Genomic DNA, 26,002 nt, shown 5'->3' with positions numbered 1-26,002 from the left:
GAAAGATAAATAACTTTAATAATCTTTTGAAAATGAGTAATTTGAAGGAGATATCACCAAATCATAGTTGGTTTATCTATGTTTGATATTTTTAGTTTCCCTGAAATTGTCTGACTTCCTACTCTGAGATTTAATGCTCCACTTCAGTTACATATCTGGGACTTCAATCATGTGCATGATGGTGATTCAGCTGTGTCATGTTCTTCCTTCTTCCCATAACCATTCGATCGTAAGATATAGGAGCACAATCAGGCCATTTGGCCCATCAAGTCAGCTCCACCATTTCATCATGGTCAATTGAAATTTCTTCTCAGCCCCAATCTCCTGTTCTCTCCCTGTATTTCTTCATGCCCTGACTAATCAGGAATCTAACAACCTCTGCCTTAAATACACATAAAGACTTGGCCTCCACAGCTACCTGTGAGAACAAATTCCACAGATTCACCACTCTTTAGCTAAAGAAATTCTTCCTCATCTTCGATCTAAAAGGATGCCCTTCTATTCTGAGGCTGTGTCCTCTGGTCTTAACACTCTCCCATCATAGATAACATACTCTCCACATCCACTCTATCAGGCCTTTCACTATTTGATAGGTATCAATCAGCTCACACGTCATTCTTCTGAATTCCAGTGAACACAGGCCCAGAGCCATCTAACACTGTTCATATTGCAAACCATTCATTCCTGGAATCATTTCCATGAACCTCCTTCAGTTTCAGCACATCCTGTCTAAGATAAGGTGCCCAAACCTGCTCACAGCACTCCAAGTGAGGCCTCTCCCGTGCTTTATAAAGTTTCAACATTATATCCTTGCTTTTATATTCTAGTCCTTTTGAAATGAATGCTAACATTGCATTTGCCTTTCCTATCACAGCCTCAACCTGCAAATTAACCTTCAGAGAATCCTGCACAAGGACTCTCGAGTCCCTTTGCATCTCAGTTTTTTGTATTTTCTCTCCTATTTAGATAATAGTCAACCCTTTTATTTCTTCTACCAACGTGCATGAACATACACTTCCTGACACTATATTCCATCCGCCATTTTTTTGCCCATTCTCCTAATCTAATTCATCTGTAGTCTCTCTACTTCCACAAAACTACTTGTCCCTCCACCTATCTTCATACTGTCTGCAAACTTTGCAACAAAGCCATCAATTTCATCGTCCAAATCACTGACATATAATCTGAAAAGAACCAAAGTATAGAACATCAACCAATTCTCTTTTGTCTATCTTGCTTGTTACTTCTTCAAAGAATTCCAACAGGTTTGTCAGGTAAGATTTTCCCTTGAGGAAACCATGCTGACTATGGCCTATTTTATTATACGTCTCCAAGTACTGAGACCTCATCCTTAATATTTGACTCCAACATCTTCCCAACCACTGGGGTCAGACTAACTAGCCTATATTTTCCTTTCTTCTACCTCTTCTTTCTTGAAGAGCAGAATTTAACCTTTGAAACCTTTACCAATTAAGAACCTAACAACCTCCACTTTAAATATACCCAGTGACTTGACCTCCACAGCCATCTATGCAAATGAATGCCACAGATTCATCAATCTCTGGCTGAAGATGCATGTCCTACACTCATTCTGGGCCTGTTACAGTAGTAGGTTTCAACACTTTACATTGAATAGAGACCAAGAAATGGCGACCTATTCAACTAAATTTTTTAAAAAAGGAAAGCTCAATGGTTTCCAGAAGTCACAATTTTAAGATGTGTCTTTCTGATAAGAATTTAGCTCAGAGAAAGAATTCTTTCAATTGTTGTCTTTTTAAACAGCAGTAACATGGGGCAGTGGACAAGTTCATGGTGTAGATATAGAGCTTTCTGCCAGGATTGGCGTTGTTATGCATTCCAGAAAGTTGACATGGGGAGATTAATATTATCTGCACTGCAGATTATCTGCAGCTTCACAACTAAATGGCAACATTAGAGAGTCATAGGCCCCTCTACGAATTGAGTATATGATGACCACGAGCTATCCATTTAACACCTACCCTATATTTTAAAGATTATTCTCCCATTAACAGTAGCATAACAGTTAGCGAAATGCTATTACAGCGCCAGTAATCAGGGTTTGATTCCCACTGTTGTTTGGAAGAGATTTGTATACAGTATTCTCTCCGTGACCATCTGGGTTTCCTCTGAGTGCTCCAGTATCCTCCCACAGTCCAAAGATGTCCCAGTTAGTAGGTTAATTGGTCACATGGGTGCAATTGGGCAGCACAGACTTGTTGGGCCTGTTATTGAGCTATACAGTATCTCTAAATTAAAAAATTAAAAACCCTACTCAATTTCTATTCCTCATGCACACACACTGAGAAATTGACAGTGGTGAATTAACCTACCAACCTTGCACATCTTTGGAGGAAATCTAAACAGTCACAGGGAGAATGTGGAAAACTCCACATAGACAGTGTCTGAAGTCAGGATTGAACTTGGGTCTCTGAAGCTGGTCTACACATTGTGCTACTGTGCTGCTGTGCACAGCTGTAAGATCATACTAAACAGAAACTGGCCCCTCAGCCCACCATGTACCTATTGTGATCGAACCTACACACTAATCCTACCTACCCGTATCAGCCTATTGCCTTCTGTGCTTCTGCAATTCAAGTAGTCTCAATAATTTATTTCTAATTATTTCAATACAGTGCTGAATAGCCCCTTTTGGCCCTTTGAGCCTCGCCACTCAGCAATCCCCTGATTTAACCCTAGCCTAATCATGGGACAATTTACAATGACCAAAAATCTACCAACCAGTACCTCTTTGGATTGTGGGAGGAAACCAGAGCACCCGGAGAAAACCCACGCAGTCATGGGGAGAACATAAAACTCCTCACAGGCAGTGGCGGCAGCAAGACAGGATGTTGATGTGTGGTTTCTTGATGGTGGGGATTGTTATGCAATCCACATAGAAAGGTGATACTACCTGCACTACACTCAATAAGCAATATTACTCTGAGTTGCTCTTTTGAGTTATCAGTTTCTCTTAAATATAAGAAACCTTGGTCTAGTTTTATTTATTTCCAAATGATGTAACTTACTTCCTCCTGTGTGTAGGTCAGAATGGAATCTTGGGTGGAGTTGATGGAAATGTGGAGAGAATAAGAAAACTGGGATTAATTTAGTTCTCGACACCTATCCCATCAGCTCACTCAAAGCCTATCAGTCTCCTGGGCCAGAATAGGGTCACACATCACAAACAACACTTTTGACCCAGGCACGACACGGTGGAAATGAAACAGGTGACTGGTTTATCCGAAACACAAGAGATTCTGCAGATGCTGGAAATCCAGAGCAACACACAGAAGTACTGCAGGAACTCAGCAGGTCAGGCAGCACCCATGGAGGGGAACAAACAGTCGATGTTTTGGGCTGAGACCCTTCATCAGGACTGACTGCCTGACCAACTGGCTCATCCTGACCAAATAAGTTTTGGGTTTGCTAAACTGACGATTTCAAGTGGACAGAGAAGTGTCTGTGAAAATACTTTAAAAATAATATTGAGAATTTTTAAATAAAGCTAATTGTATTTCTCTCCAGTCATGCCACATTGTTGGTATGTCAGCAATGGACAGCACAAGTATTCCCTGATTCAATTACACCTCAAAATGCAGAACATCAATCATTTAAATTTATTTTTGCAAGTTTTCACAGGATAGCAGGGTTAAAATATTTTATCTAATTTCCCCATGAGTTATCTTGAAGGCACCTTATCTTACTGGTAGAGAAAAATGTGGTTACAATTGCACTCATTTCAGTGCTAATGTTTTGACTTCTCCAGATCTTATCAAATGCACTTTAGATGCTTTTTCAGTTTGACACCAGATTTCCTTCACGGCATCTTCACCAGTTGTCACTTGCAGTTGTTGAGAATTAATGTGACTGTTTTTAAGTTTTAATGCTGTTGGTTTTTGTTTTTGTTCCTCTCGTTATTATGTGTTGAATGTAGTACAAAAATCAAGCAGAACTGATTTCATTGCCAGTGGTTATTCAACTAATGATCTTTCTCAATACAGTGTTTCTCAGAAGTGTAACTTCGACTAGTGAAAACAAAAAGTCTCTTGGATTCACAGAACTAGGCTGATTAACGGCAAGATTCAAAGGTTCCGTGCTGCTTTCAGGAAAGAGGCATGGATCGAGTGCACAGCCAGAGACATTTCCCTCAGGGTGGAAATGCTAATATGAGGGGGTATAATTTTAAGGTGATTGGAAGGAAGTATAGGGGGATGTTGGAGGTATGTTTTTTTTTAAACAGAGAGTGGACACACTGCCAGAGGTGATGGTAGAGGCACATTCATTAGGGACATTTAAGAAACTCTTAGATCGGCACATGGATGACAGAAAAATGGAGGGCTTTGTAGGAGGAAGGGTTAGATTGATCTTAGAGTAGTTTAAAAGGTCGGCACATCATGGCCAAAGGGGCTGGACTTTGCCATAACGCTCCATGTTTTATGATAAAAAGGAAGTGAAAACGCAGTTAGAATAGATTGAATATTCAACTTTTAGTACTTTGTGGATTCTTTTGCAAAGTTTTTTTTTATTTGCCAATTGTGTATTATTGCAATGTAGGAGAAGGCAATATGGCCCTTCAAAGTCAAGAATTATCTTGAGGAACAGTACTTAGTCACCTTAACCTCATGTCCCTTTAATTCTACAAGTCTCTCACCCTGAATGCACAAAGTGACTGATTATCCCTGACCTTTGGGGCACCCAAGTGTAAAGATTCACAATTCTCCAGGTGAAGAAATAGCTCCCAATCTTACACTTGAATTTCTTGTTCCTTACTGTGATCTGCAGACCCAAACTCTCTAATCAAGAGAGGGAACCTCATATTAACACTTTGAGATACTATGAACATTTTCAGTGCATCTGGATTAAGCTGTATAAAGTTACACTACCATTCAACTTTCTTGGCTGGGTTTGAACTGATCTGACCAGTAAACCTCTCCTTCATACTCAGGCCCTTGAGTCTTGGCAGCATCTTTGCAAATCTCTGGGCTCTTTCCAATTTAATGATGTCTTTCCCATAACTGCGTCAAGAAATCTGTGCACAATATTCTGAGTGTGGATTCACCAGTGCCCTCTATAATTGAACTTTCATACTCAATACTCTGACTAATGAAGGCCAGTGAGCCAAATGCCTTCTTCACCACACAGTCTATCTGTAATGCTGCTTTTAGTGAATTATGTACTTGTCCTCCTTTATTTTGGCTTGTTCCCACTTCCTTTCCAGTCCTGGTGAAGGGTCTTGCCCTGAAACATCGACTGTTCATTCTTCTCCACAGATGGTGCCTGACCTGCTGAGTTCCACCAACATTTTGTGTGTGTCACTCTGGATTTCAAGCATCTGCAGAATCTCATATTTATACTTGTACGCATAGGTCCCTCTGTTCCAAAACACTTCACAGGGCTCCACTATTCACTGCATATGGTGGGTGAGAAGACACAGTGATAGAAAGAGCCAGTAGAGGGGTAAGTGAAACTAGGATGTTATATGGGTAACAAACTGCATTTATGAAGTGGCAACATCTCAAAGGACATTTTTGGGTGTCCATAAATGACAAAATGCAGCCAAGTCATGGAATAAAATTTGGTCCATATGGACCAAAACCTATAGAAAGTATTGGAGACAGGCCAGTCCATCATGGGTAAAGCCCTCCCCACCACTGAACACATCTACAAGGAGTATTGTCGCAGGAACACAGCATCAATCATTAAAGACTCCCACCATCCAGGCCATGATTTTTCCTCACTGCTACTATCAGGAAGAAGGTAGAAGACCCTTAGGATCCACACAACAGAAACAGACATTACCACTCAACCAGCAGAATAACTTCACTCACTCCAAAACTGAACTGTTCCCACAACATATGGACTCAATTTCAAAGTCCCTTCATCTCATGTTCTTGATAGAAACATAGAAAACCTACAGCACAATGCAGGCCCTTTGGCCCACAAAGTTGTGCCGAACATGTCCCTACCTAAGAAATTACTAGGGTTACCTATTGTCCTCTATTTTACTAAGCTCCATGTACCTATCTAAAAGTCTCTTAAAAGACCCTATCATATCTGCCTCAACTATCGTTGCCGGCAGCCCATTCCATGCACTCACCACTCTCTGAGAAAAAACTTACCCATGACATCTCCTTTGTACCTATTCCCCAGCACCTTAAACCTGTGTCCACTTGTGGCAACCATTTCAGTCCTGGGAAAAAGCCTCTGACAAACCACACGATCAATGCCTCTCATCATCTTATACACCTCTATCAGGTTACTTCTCATCCTCCGTCACTCCACGGAGAAAAGGCTGAGTTCACTCAACCTATAAGGCATGCTCCCCTATCCAGGCAACATCCTTGTAAATCTCCTCTGCACCCTTTCTATAGCTTCGACATCCTTCCTGTAGTGAGGCAACCAGAACTGAGCACAGTACTCCAAGTGGGGTCTGACCAGGGTCCTATATAGCTGCAACTTTACCTTTTGGCTCCTAAATTCAATTCCACGATTGATGAAGGCCAATATACTGTACGCCTTCCTAACCACAGAGTCAACCTGCGCAGCAGCTTTAAGCATCCTATGGACTCGGACCCCAAGATCCCTCTGATCCTCCACACTGCCAGGAGTCTTACCATTAATACTATATTCTGGCATCATATTTGACCTACCAAAATGAACCACTTCACACTTATCTGGGTTGAACACCATGTGCCACTTCTCAGCCCAGTTTTTCATCCTATTAATGTCCTTCTGTAACCCCTGACAGCCCTCCACACTATCCACAACACCTTCAACTTTTGAGTCATCAGCAAACTTACTAACCCATCCCTCCAATCGCTCATCCAGGTTATTTACTTATTGCTTATTTATTTATTATTGCTGGGTTTTTTTTCTTTTTGTATTATGCCTGAGAGTTGAAAACCACCCAAACTGTATATTACAGACCACCTAACAGTCCGAGGAATTTAGAGGAATAGATTTGTAGAGAGATTGCAGACTGTTGCAAAATTCGTAAGATTGTTATTGTCAGTGATTTTAACTTTTTATGTACTGACTGGGACTACGACTCTGTAAAAGGAATAGATGGGATAGAGTTTGTCAAATGTGTTCAGGAAAGTTTTCTTAATCAATACATAGGAGTCCCAACAAGAGAGTGTGCAATACTCAATCTGCTATTAGGGAATGAGACAGAACAGGTGACAGAAGCTTGTGTAGGTGAACACTGCACCCAGTAATCACAATGCCATTAGTTTCAAAGTAAATATGTAAAACTATAGGTCTAGTCTGCTGGTTGAGATTCTAAATTGAAGAAAAATCAACTCTGAAAGTTCAAGTGTGGATTTGGACAGGCTGTTTTCTGGCAAGGGTGTACATGGTAAGTGGGAGGCCTTCAAAAGTGAAATTTTGAGAGTACAAAGATTGTGAGAATAAAAGGTAAAATTAACAGGTGGAGCAAACCTTGGTTTTCAAGAGATATTGAGGACATGTTAAGGAAAAGAAAAGGAGGTGCATAGCAACTATAGGCAGGTAGGAACAAATTAGGTGCTTATGGAGTATAAGAAATGCAAGAGAACTCTTAAGAAAGAAATCTGGAGGGCTAAAAAAAGGGATAAGGTAGACTTAGCAGACAAAATGAAGGAGAATCCTTAAGAGCAAAAGGATTGCAAAGGACAGAAATAGTTCTCTGGAAGATCAGAATGGAAGTCCATTTGTGGGGCCAAAAGAGATGCATTTTTTGCATCTCTAATTACTCAGGTGATGGACATAGACTCTATGTAAGGTAAAACAGCATCGACTTCATGGACTCTATAACGATTATACATAAGGAGGTGTTTGCTGTTTTGAGGCAAATTAGGGTGGATAAATCTATAGGGTCTGACCAGGTGTTCCCTTACACTCTGCGGGAGGCAAGTGAAGGAATCGCTGGGGCCTTAGCAGAGATATTTAAATCACCCTTAGTGACAAGTGGGGGGCGCTGGAGGATTGGAGGATAGCCAAAATTGTTCCACTGTTCAAGAAGGGCTCTCAAAATAAACCAGGTAATTATAGGCCGGTGAGCCTGACATCAGTAGTGGGTAAGTTATTGGAAGGTATTCTAAGGGACTGGATAGACACAGACAGATTAAAGGTAGTCAGCATGGCTTTGTGTGTGGTAGGTGATGTCTAACCAATCTTATGGAGTTTTTCGAGAAGTTACCAGGAAAGTTGATGAAGGCAGGGTAGTGGATACTGTCTGCATGGATAGTTGTCTACATGGTAAGGCATTTGACAAGGTCCATATGGGAGGCTGGTCAAGAAGGTTCAGTTGCTTTACATTCAAGATGAGGTAGTAAATTGGATTAGACATTGGCTTTGTGGGAGAAGCCAGAGAATGGTAGTAGATGGTTGCCTCTCTGACTGGAGGCCTGTGGCTAGTGAAATGCTGCAGGGATCGGTGCTGGGTCTGTTGTTGTTTGTCATCTATATCAATGATAATGTGGTAAACTGGTTCAGCAAATTTGCTGATGCCACCAAGAATGGGGTGTAGTGGACAGTGAGTAAGGCTATTATGGCTCACAGAGGGATCTAGATCAGCTAGAATGGACTGAAAAATGGTAGGTGGAATTTAATGCAGACAATTGGAAGGTGTTGCAATTCAGTAGGACCAACCAGGGTAGGTCTTAATGTAAATGGTAGGGCACTGAGGAGTGCTGTAGAACAAAAGGATCTGTGAATACAGGTCCAAAATTCATTGAAAATGGCGTCACAGGTAGATAGGGTTGTAAAGAAAGCTTTTGCACATTGGCCTTCATAAATCAAAATATTGAGTACAGGAGGAGGTGGCATGTTATGTTGAAGTTTTATAAGCTGTTAGTGAGGCCAAATTTGGAGCATTGTGTGCAGTTTCGGTCACCTATCCACAGGAAAGATATAAAGAAAGATTGAATAAGTTACGACTTTATTCCTTGGAACATAGAAGATTGAGAGGAGATTTGACAGACGTATACAAAATTATGAGGGGTATTGATAAGTGCAAGCAAGCTTTTTCCATTGATTTTGCGTGGGACTACAACTAGAGGTCATGGGTTAAGGGTGAAAGGTGAAAAGTTTAAGGGGAAAATGAGGAGAAAGGTCTTCACCCTGAGCATTGTGACAATGCGTAACAAGCTGCCCGTGCAAGTGGTGCACGCAAGCTCGATTTTAACGTTTAAGAGAAGTTTGGATGGAAGGGGTACGGAAGGCTATGGGCCCAGTGTAAGTTGATGGGAGCAGGCATTTTAAATGGCTGATGAGCTGAAGGGACTTGTTTCTGTGCTGTACCTATTTATGACTCCATGACTTTCAGATGGAGGCATTTATGGAAAGAGTTTAAAACTGAGGACCAGACAGTTCAGTTCATCACCTGCGAGGAAGCAACACACACAATTTTCATGTAGAATCTTATGGATCAAGTGAACACAGATTGAAATGAATGTTTTAAAAGTTCAAAATTCAAAATAACTTTATCAAAGTACGTATATGTCACCATATAGTACCTTGAGATTCATTTTCAAGCAGGCATTTACAGGAAAACAATGAAATGCAATAGAACTTCTGAAAATCTCTACACAAAAACTGACAAACAACCAATGTGCAAAAGATATACAAATAATTAAAAAATAATACTGAATACTGAAAACAGTTAACTGACATATATCCCTAATTTATCAGAGGGATTAAATGCAATCAAAGTACAGATGCACACATCCCCCGACTAAAAGCTTTAAGACTGCTCTATTCACTTCTATCGTTAAACCTTTACTATATAGTCACAAAGAAGCTAAAGCACCTTTGTTTAATTTTTATCAGTTTACTGGAACAAAAAATCTTGGAAATAGAAGATAAACATGCAGCAGAACTTGAATCATTAAAGGAAGATAAAGAACAGCTGCAGGATTTAGTGACAAGACAGAACGCCACCATAGAGCAACTGGAAAAGCGACTGAATATTGCAACAACAAATACGTAACACAATCCTTCAGAAACAACAACTTGACTTGATGGAGACAGTTACCAAACTGATCAGTATGGTTTCCCCATCTAGTTGTGAGTATTGGTGGCTTCATGCAATTTTCAACACAAAACAGAAACAGCCTTTTGACTTTCTAACTAAACTTTATAAAGATGGCTTTCAGATCAAAGGGTGGATAACAGAGAAAAATATTGGTAGTGTAAGATAATTAATTCATAGCATTAATAATGATGGCTTAAGGGCATGGAGCTGTTGATTACAACACAAAGACAAATGTGGTTAGTTAGAAAGCAGATATTTGTGTACTTGTGAATTTGTGAATTTCACAATCAAAAATATTCCACAACCATAAATGTTTTGCAATGAAAGTAACAATAAATGCATTTTTGATTAATATACAGCAATGTGATCTGAATTCTGTTAGTTTAGGCTCAGAAATTCACCACTTTAAAGCTTTCATTTGGCTATGAGTCATACAACATTACAGTGCAGAAAAAGCCCCTTTGGCCCTTCTAGTCTATGCCAAACTATTAATCTGCCTAGTCCCATCAACCTCTATCTGAACAATAGCCCTCCATACCCCTCCCACCTATGTACCTATTCAATTTTTTCTTTAATGTTGAAAGCGAACCTAAATCCACCACTTGTATTGGCAGCTTGTTTCACACTCTCATCACCTTCAGAGTGAAGTTTCCCCTCATGTTCCCTTAAACACTTCATCTTTCACCCTTAGCCCATGACCTCTAGGTCTAATCTCACCTAACCTCAGTAGAAAAAGCCTGCATGCATGCACTCTATCTGTACCCCATATTTGCTTACACTCTAGGAAATAAAATCCCAAGATATTCAACCTTTCCCTGTAACTTAAGTCCTTTAAGTCCTGGCAACATCCTTGCCAATTTTCTCTGCACTCTTATTCTTAACAGAATAATTGTCCTTAATCATATTTAAACCCACATTTTATCTATTCACACAAGATCCACTGTTTTACATATTTTAATTCACACTTATTAACAGTATTCGGTATAAAACCAGGGCTCATCAAAGCTGAAATGCTGAAGGTACACAACACAGGTTTAAGCTTGGAAAAGAAGCTCATATAACTCACAAATAATAAGGTGCATTCATGGCACAAGTCAAAAAGTAAACAATGGACACTTCTGGCATTTCATACGTGATTTGAACAAGGTAACTAAATGTAACTACTTCCATTTGTATTTCTGCCTGTAGGAATTCCCTAAAGTAAAGCTCAACTTTTGAAGGCAGCTTTGAATTGCAAGCTGTTTTGAAGCAATAAACTGTTGCTTACATAAATCTTAAAGCAAGGCATTTCCTGTATCACTTACTGAACAAGAGAGTAAATATGAGAGTCATTGCTTGAAATTCCTTTAGCTATAATGGAAATATTACAACACCAGTAGGACTCATGAATTGCATCTTGTGTTTGCTATTCATGTGTCATATATTTCTGTCATACCTCTAATCATTGTCATAAAAGAAACCTCCCAATGAGTCTCCAAAAGCAATAACCAAAATTTGAACACATTTATTTTCTTGACTAGCATATCAGAGTATATTTATTCAATCACTGCAGGGTTTGAGCTCTCTAGGAATTTTACTTAACATTCAGGTTCCTTGGATGAACAACGAACAAAGTAGCAGCCATAAGTCTCGAATCATAATGATTAACCGGAGTTACAATTGGTTCAGCTTGTTTTAACAGCTCATTGGGAATATGTTGCTCTGCCATTTAAGATGTTGCCAGTTTAAAACTGCAGTGTATTTTGTATTTCAGCCAAACCTTCGATTTTACCTCCAGGACGACAAATCCATTTTAAAGATTGTGCCGACGCATACAAACTTGGATATAGAACGACCAAGATCTACACAATTTATGTACCCAACACCACTCAACCAATAAAGGTAAGGGTTAACAAAGTTCAACATTATCAAAGTTCAAAGTTGACTTTATTATCAAAGTACGTATATGTCTTCAAATACTACCCCGAGACTCATTTTCTTGCTGACATTCACAGTAGAACAAAGAAATGCCACTATGAATACCTTCTAGGCAATTACAGCACTGGTCTTTATAGTTCATAACATCACTTGTGTTATGAACTATGCCCTTCCTATGCCTTTACAGTTAGAGCTCATGTTATTTCAGTATGCCTTTGCTGATTCAAAGTTCAAAATGTTCAACGTCAAAGTATATGTCACCATGTACTACCTTGAGATTCATTTTCTTGCAGGTATTTTAGGAAAGTAAAGAAATAAAACAGAATTTATGAAAACTTTACACATAGACTGACAAACAGCCAATGTGCAAAAGAAGACAAATGGTGCAAATAAAAAAAAAACAAATACATGTTGTAAAGTCTTTGAAAGTAAGTCTGTAGGTTGCAGAATCAGCTCAGATCTCTTCACTCTGCATTGATTCAATCCTGGGAATATAATGAACATCTGATAAATAGCAACCAGAGCTACAAATAAGTGGTCTATTTTGATTAGCGTCATTTTTCCAACATACAAAAAGGGTCATTTTATGCACTAGATACATGTAAAAGTGGTACAAATTTATATGATTAATAGTAGCAAAATCCAGTAGAATAAATCAGAAATTAATCACAACTAGAACTGATGCCAAAATAAAACATGTTTCGGAATTAAAGGCCCACTGCAAAGGGAGGAAACATTCGTCTAGCAATCAAATTAAACTTAAAGTCTGCATGAACCAGTGTAAATGACATTCAATCTTTAGTTGGAAAAACTGAAGTGACAGCACAATTTTTCATTGATCGCACATTAACAAATGCATGAGTTAACCATAGACCGATTCTTGGCCTCAGTGGCAACAGAGAAACCCCAATGAGACAGGGCAATGTGTTTTGTTAGCTTGAAGAAAGCAAAACAAAGCACAATTGGCCACAAGTGGTCATGGAACGCAGAATTTAATATCAAGTGACCCATGCGGTGCAAAATCTGGCACATCACGAGTTGTGGAATTTGAAGACGACCCCTCAAATTTACATAAACTTTTGCCAGCTGAACTGTGGGAGGCAGGAATAATTGTGTTGCCCTGAATTGGCACTTATGCACGGTCACCAGTTTAGTCACGAGTGCCAGTCTCTTTTGATACTTGTAAATTGTACCACACAAAACTGTAGCCTTGAACCTCACTGAAGCTGAGTTTCAGGACACGTCGTGCATGGTAAAATCTATTAAATAGTGAAAGGGCAGGATAGTGTAGATATGGAGAGGTTACTTCTGTTAGTTGGGGTGTTTAGGATCTAAGGGCACAGAGATGAGTACTCATTTCTTCAGCCAAAGTTTGGTGAAGCAGAAGGCTGCAGAGGCCAAATTATTGGGTGCTTTTAAGGCAGAGATTGATAGGTTCCCGATTAGTACGGAGGTTAAGGATTACATAGAGAAGGCAGGAGAAAGGGGTTGAGAAGCCATGATCTGGATATCAGTATTCAGCAGGGATGAGATGGAGGTTTGAGCTCAACTATAACACTAAAAAAAGAGATTGGGCAGATCTGGGTCAGACATTAAAACTCAGAAAACACTGAAACCCAACTCTCTCTGCATGAATGTTGGCTTTATGGATCAGGAACACATGGTGCAGAGGAAAAGAAATGAAGCAAGGTGATTTCTCTTGGCAGAAATTACATCCTGGTAAGTTGAAGTGATTCTGTCTGAAGATCACCTCTCCCTCTGCCCATGTGATAAAAAAATCTTTCAGTAGAAGGATACATAACGTAGAAGGATAGGTAGAGATAATGTTTCAGCGACATTACCAGTGTTGGCAGCATAATGGAAGAGAGCAGCTCCAGATTCTGCAATTATTATCTCCCAGGTGCTTAACTGGAGTGTGTGAATCAACTTTTCACTGAACTTCATCATGGAGATAATCAGAATCAGGTTTATTGTCACCAGCATGTGATGTGAAATTTATTAACTTAGCAGCAACAGTTCAATGCAATACATAATCTAGCAGAGAGAGAAAATAGTAATAATAAGTAAATCAATTACAGTAGATGTATATTGAATAGATTAAAAATCGTGCAACAAACAGAAAATACTATATATTAAAAAAGAGAGGTAGTGTCCAAGGATTCAATGTGCAATTAGGAATCAGATGGCAGAAGGGAAGAAGCTGTTCCTGAATCGCTGAGTGTGTGCTTCAGGCTTCTTTACCTCCTACCTGATGGTAACAATGAGATTTGGGCATGCCCTGGGTGCTGGGGGAGTCCTTAATGCTGAATGCTGCCTTTCTGAGACACCACTCTTTGAAGATAGCCTACAAGTTATCCACAATAGTACCCAAGATGGAGCTGACTAAATTTACGACCCTCTGCACCTTTAATTGGTCCTGTGCAGTAGCCCCCCTCATACCAGACAGTGATGCAGCCTGTCAGAAAGCTCTCAATGGTACATCTATAGAATTCTTTGAGTGTATTTGTGACATACCAAATCTCTTCAAACTTCTAATGAAGTATAGCCACTATCTTGCCTTCTTTATAACTGCATCGATATGTTGGGACCAGCTTAGATCCTCAGAGAACTTGACACCCAGGAACTTCATTCTGCTAACACAAGTACTACACAGGCGCTTCACTCACTTCTCCATTGTCATTTCACTAATAAACAGTATCTGTATCATTCAAAGGTTAGCTTTATTTATCAAATTTACATCTAAACACTGAAACATACAGTGAAGTATCTTGCTTGTGTCAACAACCAACATAGTCCGAGAATGTGCTGGGGACAGTCCACAAATGTCACCATGATTCCAGTGCCAACATAGCATGCCCAGTTACTAAATCTAATCCGTACGGCTTTGGGATGTGGATGGAAACAGGAGCACCCAGAGGAAACCCACATGGTTATGGAAAGAATGTACATATTCCTTACAGACAGTAACAGGAATTGAGCCTCATTCGCTGTTGCTGTAAAATGTTATGCTAACTGCTTTGCTACTGTGCCGCCATTAGTGGCCATTATCTTGTAGTTCTTCATATGGAGAAGGTTTCAACCAAAAATATTTTAACTATAAATCAAAATATTACACTCTGTCATAACAGTCAAATTTAAATAATCCCTAGTGGAGACCTAGCTCTATTAAATTAACTAGTTCTATCCAGAGCATGTTCTTAAGCATGAAAGCATGCACTTTTCTCCCCTGCGAAAAAACATGTTGACATGATGCAAATGATCAGAAAGACATTCCAAAGCATCTGGATTTAAGTTGTCATTAAGGAGTAGAATAATCCATTTGGACAGCAATCTATAGCTGAATAAACAAATGTTTGCCAAATAATTTAACCTACACGTGCTCATCCTTTTGAGTTCACTGAAATAGGTTTGAAACAAAAGCTCAACTTTTATACTGTCATTTAGTATTCATACAATTACGCAGCCACTGATTCCACTTTGATTAATCCATTCAGAAATCCTGATGTTAAACACTTACACTGTTTCAAAAGAGGCTGATATGTCTGACTGAGCTGATGACCAACTGAGGACAAAGATGTCTCTAGTATATTTTTAGACTGTTTTCCCCTCAAATGTTGAGTACTTTATACAGAGAAGAATTTTCTGACATGTAACCCAAGTTGCTTTGCAACGCTCAAGCCTCGCTTGTATTCAAAACTTAATTTTCAGAGTTTAAAGTTCAAAGTAAATTTATTATCAAAGTATTGTATTTATTTGTCACCATATACTGGGATTCACTTTCTTGGAAGCATTGACAGTAAATCAACAACTCAATAAAAATCTACAAAGACTGACAATCAGCCAATGTGCAAAAGAAGGCAAACTGCACACATAAAAATAAAACAAATGAATAGAAAATAAATAATGTGGGGGAAATTATTGCTGTTCTGAGCATAATGCACTCACCACTGGTTTATAAAAAATAGCATTAAAAAACTGATTTTGAATCGTAGTTTAGTAAAGCATATTTCACAATATATGGTGGAAGTGTAAACTCCAGCTAGTTCTCAGCTATCTTTCTGCCCAGGACCACGTTGGGAAATTTCCATTTTTAGCAACTTCCAAAGGCTGCAGGTTTTCACTGGAGCCATGCAGGAAACATGGCAGCCAGTCTGTGCTTTTCAAGCGTTCATAAAGGCAATGCTGTTAAGACCAGATAACTTAATATTGAAAGAAAGAAATATTCACAACAATGAGAACAACTCTCCTCTGCTTTCTTTTGAAAGTACTAACCACAGAGTCAGATGGCAGGCAAAGCCTAGTTTATTATCCAAGTTAACAAATTCCTCCTCCACTGAAGATCAAAGGTTCAAAGTAAACTTATTATCAACATCCATACTGTGTATGACACCATTTACAACCCTGAGATTCATTGTCTTGCAAGCATTCACAATAAATGCAAAGAAACACAGTAGAATCAATGAAAAACTGCACAGAACAAGATGGACAAACAACCAATGTGCAAAAGACAACAAACTGCTAATACAAAAAGAAAAATTAATAATAATAAACAAGCAATACATATTGAGAACACGAGATGAAGAGTCCTTTAAAGTGAGTCCATAGGTTGTGGGAACAGTTCCGTGTTGGGGAAAGAAAGCTTTGTTTGTCACACAAAGCTATACTTTATGTACATCGAAACGTACATTTGCTTCCAGTGCCAACATCGCATGCCTACAACTCATTAATCCTAACCCGCACATCTTTACAATGTGGGAGGAAACCAGAGAACCTGGAGAAATCCTTACATGGTTATGGAGAAAACGGAGAAACTCTTTCATGACAGCGGGGGGAATTGAACCCCAATCGGTGATTGCTGTAAAGCCCACTCTGCTTGAAGGGCTGTGGCAGAGTGAATGGCAACATAGAATTTTGAGTTTGTCCTTGTTTTTATTATGAATTTAATCCACATGTGCAGCTTCACTGGAGGAACTGGGACAGGTGCAAAGAGGAGAGCAGAATGATGAATTACTTTGCTAGGGAAGATAGACAGACAGCTTTCAGTGCCAGTAACCAATGCTTTTCTATAATAAGGAAAGGCAAAGAGATTCCTCTTCAAAAAATGTAGCATATTGTGACAATAAGGTATACAGTATCTGAAAAGGTATTGGAAGATATGACCCCACAGGAACAGGCCTTTTGTGCCACAATATTGTGTCGAACCAATTAAATTAGAAATCAAATGGCCAACTAAACTAAAGGGGAGGGGAAGGAGGACAAGCTAGAAGCCAGGTTAGTGGGAAAGGTAAAGGGCTGGAAAAGGAGGAATCTGATAGGCCTGTGGACCATGGGAGAAAGGGAAGAAGGAAGGGCACCAAGGAGAGGTGATAGGAAGGTGAGGAGAAGCGGTAAGAGACCAGAGAGAATAGGAGAAGACAAGAATAGAAAAAAAAGAGTGAAAAAAATACTGGAAGCAGAACTTGATGTTGATGCCATCAGGTTGGAGGCTTCCTAAACATTTCTGCACCCTGAGAGTGGCCTTGTTGTGACAGAAGAGGAAGCCTCTCACCTGATGACATGAACATTGATATCTCCTTCCAGTATATTTTTTTCTTCTTCTGCTCCAATTTCCCTCTTCTATGCTGCACTCTTCTCCTCACTTACCTATCACTTCTCCCTGGAGTTCCTCCTCCCCTATTAGATTCCTTCTTCTCCAGCCCCTTAACTTTCTCACTGATTAGGCTTCACCTATCACCATCTAGCATGTCCTCCTTCCCCTCCCCACACCTTTTGATTCTGGTGTCTCTTCCCCCATCTTTTCCAGTCCTGATGAAGGGTCTAAGCCAGAAATATCAACCATTTATTCATTTTCATAGATGCTGCTTGACCGGCTGAGTTCCTTTAGCATTTTGTGTGTGTTGAATTAACAGAATCTCTTGTACATATGTTGAGAAATTTGTTGCTTTGCGGCAGCATAACACAATATGTAAAATGCTATAAATAAGAAATACATGAAAAATAAATTAAATAAGTTGTGCAAAAATAAGAGCTAAAAATAGCGAGGTAGGTTCATTGTTCATTCAGAAATCTGACGGTAGAGGGGAAGAAGCTGTTCCTAAAACATTGAGTATGTGTCCTTTGAAATTACAAGTTTTGAAATCCATACTGCTTGCATGAAAGAGTTTGTATTTCTACTTGTATTGAGAGTTACACTTAATTTAAATTTGTACATAGTTATTATTCCAAATTCAGCTTACAGTTAAAGTACTTTGGGGAACTTTTCATGCCCTTTAGAGCTATTTCATGTTTCGAGCTTCCAAATTTAGACAGAGTGTAAACAATATAAAACAAAAGATTATTGTTGCTGAGAAGTGCTGGAAGCAGTCAAGCTAGTGAATTAACCATTGGATAAGGAATGTGCTACGGTACATTAAAGCACACTTGCATGTCATTTTCCAATTGCATTAATAATGCCACCTTCCCAAATGGAAACATCATTAGATGATAGAATGCAAACATTTCAGAAGTCAAGAACTCAGCAGTCGACTGCGATGTATTTGTCTTCATACAATAGGCATTTTGTGAAATGAAAATCCATGGAGGAGGATGGACTGTGATACAACGACGCCAAGATGGCAAGACAGACTTCCAGCGCACATGGAGAGAATATAAAATGGTAAGGGCTGTTTGCTGTAGTACTCTCTTGTCCTGTTCAGTCCAAATGATGAAAAGCACAAAACCTGACTGTAGTCTTTAAATACCATTGAGGATGGTTAAAGTAATGAGGATCCTCAGTTTTGCTGTTGAGCAAGAGTTGCTTTTGGTCTTTGCACACAGAATGGAAGAGGACCATAATGCATTCAATGTAATCTACATCAATTTCCTGTTTATAATGGCACAAGTCAACTGCAACTTGTTACGGATTTAGAAAATAGAACGTAGAACAATACAGCAAATGCAGACATTTTGACCCACAATGTTATGTTGACCTTTTGACATACTCTAAGGTCAGTCGATGTAACCCTTACCTGCAACATACCCCTCCATTTTTCTATCGTCCATATGCCCATCTAAGAGTTTCTTAAATGTCCCAAATGTATCTGCCTCTAACTCCACTTCTATTGTGGTGTTCTATGTACTCAACAGTCTGTGTTGAAAAAATACTACCCTTGACATCCCTCCCTGCCCCCATGCTCTCTTGCGATCATCTTAAACTTATGCCCCATTTTTGTCCTGGTAGAATGTCTCCGACCATCGATCATGGTGCTCGTATGTCTTATCATCCAAATGGACACTCCAAACACACACTCTGCAACAGATGAACATAGAGCACTACAACACAGTAAGGTTCTTCAGCTCATGATGTTGTGCTGACCTTTTAACCTACTCCAAGATCAATCTAACCCTTCCCTCTAACATAACGCTCCATTTTTTTCTATCATTTATGTGTCTCCCTAAGAGTTTCTTAAAGGACTCCAATGTATCTGCATCTACCACCCCCCCCCCCCCCCCGGCAGGGCATTTCATGCACCCACCATTCCACTCAGTCAAAATTTTTAAAATTTCATATGAATTATCTAGCAGGGTCCACCATCACCTTATAAACCCCTCACCTGTCAAAGTTGAATTGCTTTAATAATGTTAAGCACCCAAATAAGATTCTCGACTTCTAGTCAGCACCAGTGAGCCTGTCTCCATGCTGACAGACGTGTGGGGAAGGCCAAACAGGGTGGCAACAGGAAAAGGATGACAAACACCAAAGGGTGAGGTTGGAAGGAATTGGGGATTAGAGGAAGAGCTCGTTTAATTGGAATTCTTGGGAAATTGGGGCTCACAGGTGAGAGGGAAACTGTGATGGGCAAGAAGGCTGTATATTAGTTGCAATTAATGCTTTTGCCATAATCTCTACAAGCAAAAAAGCTTATTGGATATAAACAACACACACAAAATGCTGATGGAACACAGCAGGCCAGGCAGCATCTATAAGGAGAAACACTGTCGACGTTTCTGGCCGAGACCCTTCGTCAGGACTCATTAGTGTAGATGCTGCCTGGCCTGCTGTATTCCACCAGCATTTTGTGTGTGTTGTTTGAATTTCCAGCACCTGCAGATTTCCTCGTGTTTGCTTATTGGATATAAGCTGTTTTAATTCAAATTCATGTCAAATGTCTCCTGCTGCAGAGTCTCGATGGGTCTATTTGAGTAGCTTGAATATTTGTAATGTTAACAGATATAAGAATGTTTAAGGTATTTTTATGGTTGTTGTGTTAACTCTTAATTTTTATTTATTTATTGAGATACAGCACAAAACAGGCCCTTCTGGCCCTTTGAGCTGTGTCACCCAGCAACCCCTGATTCTAACCCTTGCCTAATTTATAATGACCAATTAACCTACCAACCGGTACGTCTTTGGATTGCAGGAGGAAACCATGCCATTCACTCACATCACAGGTGGCTGTGCCATGCATGAACTCTGATTCCCTTCACCTTCAAAACTTGCTCATGGATTGGACTCTGGGTCTGAAAACTCCCTGTTGTTGTCTATCTACTGGGAGAAGAAATTTCTTCTCACCTCAGACTGAAATACTGACATGTTACTTTCTGACTGCAAATACATCTTTGCAATACAGCAGCCAGGAGAAAACATCATCCCTACATGTGATTAAGGGTGATGAAGTTCTGATAGAGGATCTTGGTCCAAAATTTCGACTGTTTATTCCTCACCATGGATGCTGCTTGACCTGCTCTTCCTCCAGCACTTTGAGTGTTTTCCTCAAGATTTCCAGCATTTGCAGAATTTGTTATGTTTATCCTTTCCAGCCCATACAATTGAATGTTTCAATCAGTTATCTCTCTTCTCCAAGGACAGGTCACACCCCGGAATAAGTCTCATAGAGCAACACAACATGGATACAAACATACTGTGGCCTAACCAGTCCTTGCCTGTGCCCGAACCAGTCTCATCTGGTCTACTGAGAGAGAGTGACACAATTTTTTGCAGTCAGCACATATCCCTCCAGACCCTTGCCCTCCATGAACCTATTCAAGTTCTTCCCAAATATGATCAATCTTTATTGTTCTAATGGAGCATCGAGGGGTTCTAAGCTAGTGGGTGGCATGGTAGTGTAGTGATAAGCACAATCACTTTACAGCACCAGCAATCACCAATCAGGATTTGATTCTTGTCTCTGTCTTTAAAGAGTTTGTACATTCTCCTATAACCATGTGGGTTTCCTCTGGGTGCTCCACTTTCCTCCCACATTCCAAAGACATAAGGGTTAGTAGACTAATTAGTCACATGGATGTAATTGGACATAGTTGGAGAGTTCGGGGGGGGGGGGGGCCTTACTTTCAATCTCTCCTTGCACTGACTGCCTCTCTCCTGCTATCTCATGCCCTCCTACCCCACACACACATTCCCCTCATCTCCTCAGCCGCCAGTGTGGCCAGACCAGAGAACCCTTTGACGGTTCTGACACACATCCCAAGCGGGAGTATATAACCACGGTGAAAGCATGTCACAGCCGCTGTATAATAGTGATTGTGCAAACCAACCCTTAACTTCACCTGAGTGGGCAGGGTGGGGTGAATTGCAGCACCTCTTCAGCAGAGCAACCCACACCTGGGCAACAACGTTTCAAGTTCAAAGTAAATTTATTATCTAAGTACATATGTGCTGCCATATTCTACATTTATATTCATTTTCTTGAGGGCATTCACAGTAAATACAAATAAACACAACACTATCATTGAAAGACCTCACACGAAACTGACAAATAACCAATGTACAAAAGACAACAAACTGCAAAAACAAAAAGAAAATGTATATAAGCGATAAACATTGAGAACATGAGAAGTCAAACCTTGAAAGTAAGAATATGTTGTGAGAACAATAGAGTGTAGGGGTGAATGAAGTTATTCCCTCTGGTTCAACACAGAATGGATGAGGGGTAATATGGTTCCTGAACCTGGTAGTGTGGGTCCTGGGCCTCCAAGAACAGAGCATGGCCTGGATGGTGCAGTTCTTGATGATGGATGCTGCTTTTCTGCAACAGTGCTCCATCTAAGTATGCTCAATGATGGGGATGGCTTTACCTCAAATGCTGAAAATTAGATATCACTAAAAAGAAATGTATTGCTCCACAGGGATTTGGTGACCCTGCCGGAGAACACTGGTTGGGAAATGAATTTGTCTACCAATTAACCAATCAGAAGAACTACGTCCTTCGAATCCAGATGAGGGATTGGGAAGCTAATGAGGCCTTCTCACTGTACAACCAGTTCTACTTGGACGATGAATCACAAAAATATAGGTAGGTACTTCAGATACTTTCTTTCGAGCACAAGTTAACCAGCATGTTTCTGTATTTTTAAAGAGCACATTCAAAAGTCAACTTCTTTAAAATTATTAAACAAATTTTTGGAAATAATTTCCACTTTACTCCAGCTAAATGCAGGACAGTCCTAGAGTTGTGCAACAGAGACTCTAGCTACCCTTGCCCATGCCAACCTGTGGCCCATCGACATGAATTCCATTTTTCCACATTAGGACCATTATCGTTTTGCGCCTTGCCCTTTTATCTATCTGTTTAAATGTCTTCTAAACTTACCAAATGCATCTGATTCTATCACCTCCTCAGGCAGTACATTTCAAAGATCAAATTAAATTTATTAAAAAATGCAGGCCTTCCGTTGGTCGGAATCAACCGTGGATGCTGTATCCAATCTGTCACACACAAGCCAGGACAGTACAATATGGAGAGCAAGCTATTGAATTATCAAAGAACATAAATGCAAATTACATATTTGATTAGGGAGCTTGAAGTAAAGCAACCCTTAGCAGGTCGTGATCAAAATACGCATGATAGAATAAACACTCCAGTTTGAGAGGGAGAAGATACAGTCAGATGCATCTGTATTACAGTAGAGTAAAGTGAATTACAGAGGCATGAGAGAGAAGCTGGCCAAATTTGATTGGAAGGGGGCATTAACAGGGATGATGGCAGAACAGCACTGGCTGGAGATTCTGGGGTCAATTGGAAGGCGAAGGATAGATACATCGCAAAGATGAAGTATTCTAAAAGATGAATGAGGAAATCACTGCTAACGAGAGAAATCAAATATAGTATAAAAGCAAAAGACAGGGCATATAAGAACCTCACACACAAAAAGGACAAAGGGTCTCAGCCCGAAACGTCGACAGTGCTTCTCCTTATAGATGCTGCCTGGCCTGCTGTGTTCTACCAGCATTTTGTGTGTGTGGTTTGAATTTCCAGCATCTGCAGATTTCCTCGTGTTTGCATATAATATAAGAATCAATGGGAAGTTAGATGATTAGGAAGCTTTAAAAAACCAACAGAAGGTAACTAAAAAACTGTAAGGAGAGAAAAGTTGAAATAGTAAGGTAAGTGAATTAAAATATCAAAGAGGATACCAAAGGCTTATTCAGATATATATCGAGCAAAAGAGGTGACAGTGTACGCCAGAAACCTGCTCGCCATCTCACCTCCCTCTGGGTCCTCTCCTCTTTCCTTTTAAACTATTGTCCACTCTCCTCTCCTTTCAGATTTCCCCTTTTCCAGCCATTTATCTTTCTAACCCACCTGGCTTTACCTATCACCTTCTAGCTACCCTTTTCTTATTCCCCCACCATTTTATTCTGACTTTTTCTCCCTTCCTTTTCAGTCCTGAAGAAGGATTTCAGCCTAAAACATTGACTGTTTATTCATTTCCATAGATGCTGTCTGACCTGCTGAGTTCCTCCAGCATTTTGTGTGTGTTGCTTATGATTTCCAGCATCTGCAGATTTTATCAATAATTATTAAAAGAAAGTCCCATCACTTTCAAATTATAGAAATGAAGTGATATCAAGGGTATGGAATAACCCAAGAGATCAAGTTTTACTGTTGCTGTAACTGGAAAAATAGCCAAGCTGTTTATTGATTAATACAACCTAAATACAATGAAAGGATTTTTGAAATTTATGTGTACGTTGATCTATAAATTTGTAGATGACACAAAAATAGCTCTTGTTGATAACGAAGAAAGTTATTGTTGAGTACAAGAGAGCTTTATTCATTTAGGGAAGTGGGCTGAGATGGTGGTGAGTGTGTGGAACAAACTGCTAGAGGAAGTGGCTGAGGCAGGTAAAATGGTATCATTTAAGAAGGATGAGGAGCATGGGCCAAACGCAGGAAACTGGGTGGGCAGCATGGACTGACTGGGCCAAATATATCCATGCTGTATTGCTCTATGACCATGATTCCTTTAAACTTTTGGATTTTATGCATTTGGGACAAGCCTTAGATCTGGAGCAAATGATTAATCAAAGACTGACTAAATTCTGATCATTAAAAAAGAGATGTCCTGCAAACAAAATGTATAGGCAGGCAAATACCGACTGGTCTACAAAGGTTGTGCTGTATTTGCTCTGCTGTAGGGTTTATCCCAGAAATGTCGACAACTCCTCCTCCCCTGCACCCCCCCCAACAACAATGCTCCCGACCCTCTGAGTTCCTCCAGCAGACTGTTTGCTGCTCCAGATTCCAGCGACTGCAGTCTCTTGTGTCTCTGTACTGTATTCATGACAGCAAGAGCATTATGGCTAGTTTCCCCTCTCCTCCCTACCCACAAACACCCAGGAGAGAGACAAACTCTGAAAGAAAATAACAGGCCCAACAAGGATTAAAAAAAAACTTGGGAAAATTCCTCTGCAGGCAATCAAACTCACTCCAAGGAATTATTAACTATGGATAAGGATTATGTTCAGGCAGAACAGATTTAGTTTAATTCAGCATGGACATTGTGTGCTTTTATTCTGTGCTGTACTGTCTTACATTCTAAGTATTCACTATCCTTCAATTCAAACAATGTGAAACGATACAATGCACAGTTCAGTTTTTCTGCTTAGAGTCATAGAGCCATACAGGATTGAAACAGAGCCTTCGGCCCAACTGATCCACGCGGATGAAGACTCCCATCTACCACGTTTGGCCAGTACCATCCAAACCTTTCCTATTGATGTGCCTGTCCAAATGTCTTTTCAATGTTGTTTGTGTCTCTGTCTTAGCCACTTCCTGTGGCAGCTCATTCCATATATTGACCATTTTCCAGGTGAAAATTTGCCCCTCAGGTGCCCATTAAATCCCTCCACTTTCACACGAATCCTAAGAACCTCTAGTTCTTGATTCCCCCACTCCAGGAAAAAATAATTGTGTGCATTCATCCTATCTCTGCCCCTCACAATCTTATTCACCTCAATATGTTCACCTCTCAGTCTTCTACACTCCAAAGAATAAATTCCTAACTTAAATAATAGGTGAAATTTCCTCAAGGTTTGCATAACATTAGTCACGTACAGTATATTCAATATTGTTATATTACATCAGAGATATAATTACATCAGGCTGTTGTTTATTGATTTGACACAATCACACCCTAAGTTCTAATCAACAAGCTCCAAAACCAAGGGCTCTGAACCTCCATCCGCAAATGCATTCTTGACTTTCTCACTGGGAGTCCACAATCTGTGTGGATCAGAAGTAATATCATGTCCTTGCTGACAATCAATATTGGCGCACCTCAAGGATGTGTGCTTAGTTCACTGCTCTACCATCTCTACAGCGACGAGTATGGGGCTAGGCACAGTTCAAATGCCATTCATAAATTTGACAAAGATGTAACTATTGCTAGCAAAATTTCAGATGGTCACAAAGAGGTGTAGAGAATCAAGATAGATCAGCTGGTTGAGTGATGATGCAACGACAATCTTAATTTAAGTAAGACGAAGGAATTGATTGTGGACTTCAAGATATGGAAGCCGAGGGAACACACCAGTCCTCTTTGAGGGATCAGCAGTCGAAAGAGTGAGTAGCTTCAAGTTCCTGGGCGTCAACATCTCTGAAGATCTATCCAGAACTCAACAGATTGATGTAATTACAAAGATGGAACAGCAGCAGCAGCAATATTTCATTAAGAGTTTGGAGAGATTTGGTATATCACCAATGACACTCGCAAATTTCTACAGGTGTACCAGAGAGTGTATTCTAACTGGTCGCATCATCATCTGGT

General features: G+C 39.9%; 2 protein-coding genes across 5 annotated transcripts in view; one reads left to right on the top strand and one right to left on the bottom strand.

The window, feature by feature from the left end:
* mcph1 (microcephalin 1) overlaps positions 1 to 26,002 on the bottom strand; it is a 261,368-nt gene that overhangs the window by 110,809 nt on the left and 124,557 nt on the right. The gene's annotated exons all lie outside the window — the stretch shown is intronic.
* The window catches only part of angpt2a (angiopoietin 2a), a 102,609-nt gene that overhangs the window by 41,266 nt on the left and 35,341 nt on the right, over positions 1 to 26,002 (top strand). Inside the window, 5 exon segments of the mRNA XM_073056761.1 lie at positions 9,832 to 9,988; positions 9,990 to 10,068; positions 11,790 to 11,917; positions 18,507 to 18,608; positions 22,079 to 22,245. Coding sequence (XP_072912862.1) covers positions 9,832 to 9,988; positions 9,990 to 10,068; positions 11,790 to 11,917; positions 18,507 to 18,608; positions 22,079 to 22,245 — 633 coding nt within the window.

This window comes from Hemitrygon akajei, chromosome 9 (genome assembly GCF_048418815.1).
Source record: "Hemitrygon akajei chromosome 9, sHemAka1.3, whole genome shotgun sequence".
NCBI lineage: Eukaryota > Metazoa > Chordata > Chondrichthyes > Myliobatiformes > Dasyatidae > Hemitrygon > Hemitrygon akajei.
This window is presented reverse-complemented; position numbering and strand designations above follow the sequence as displayed.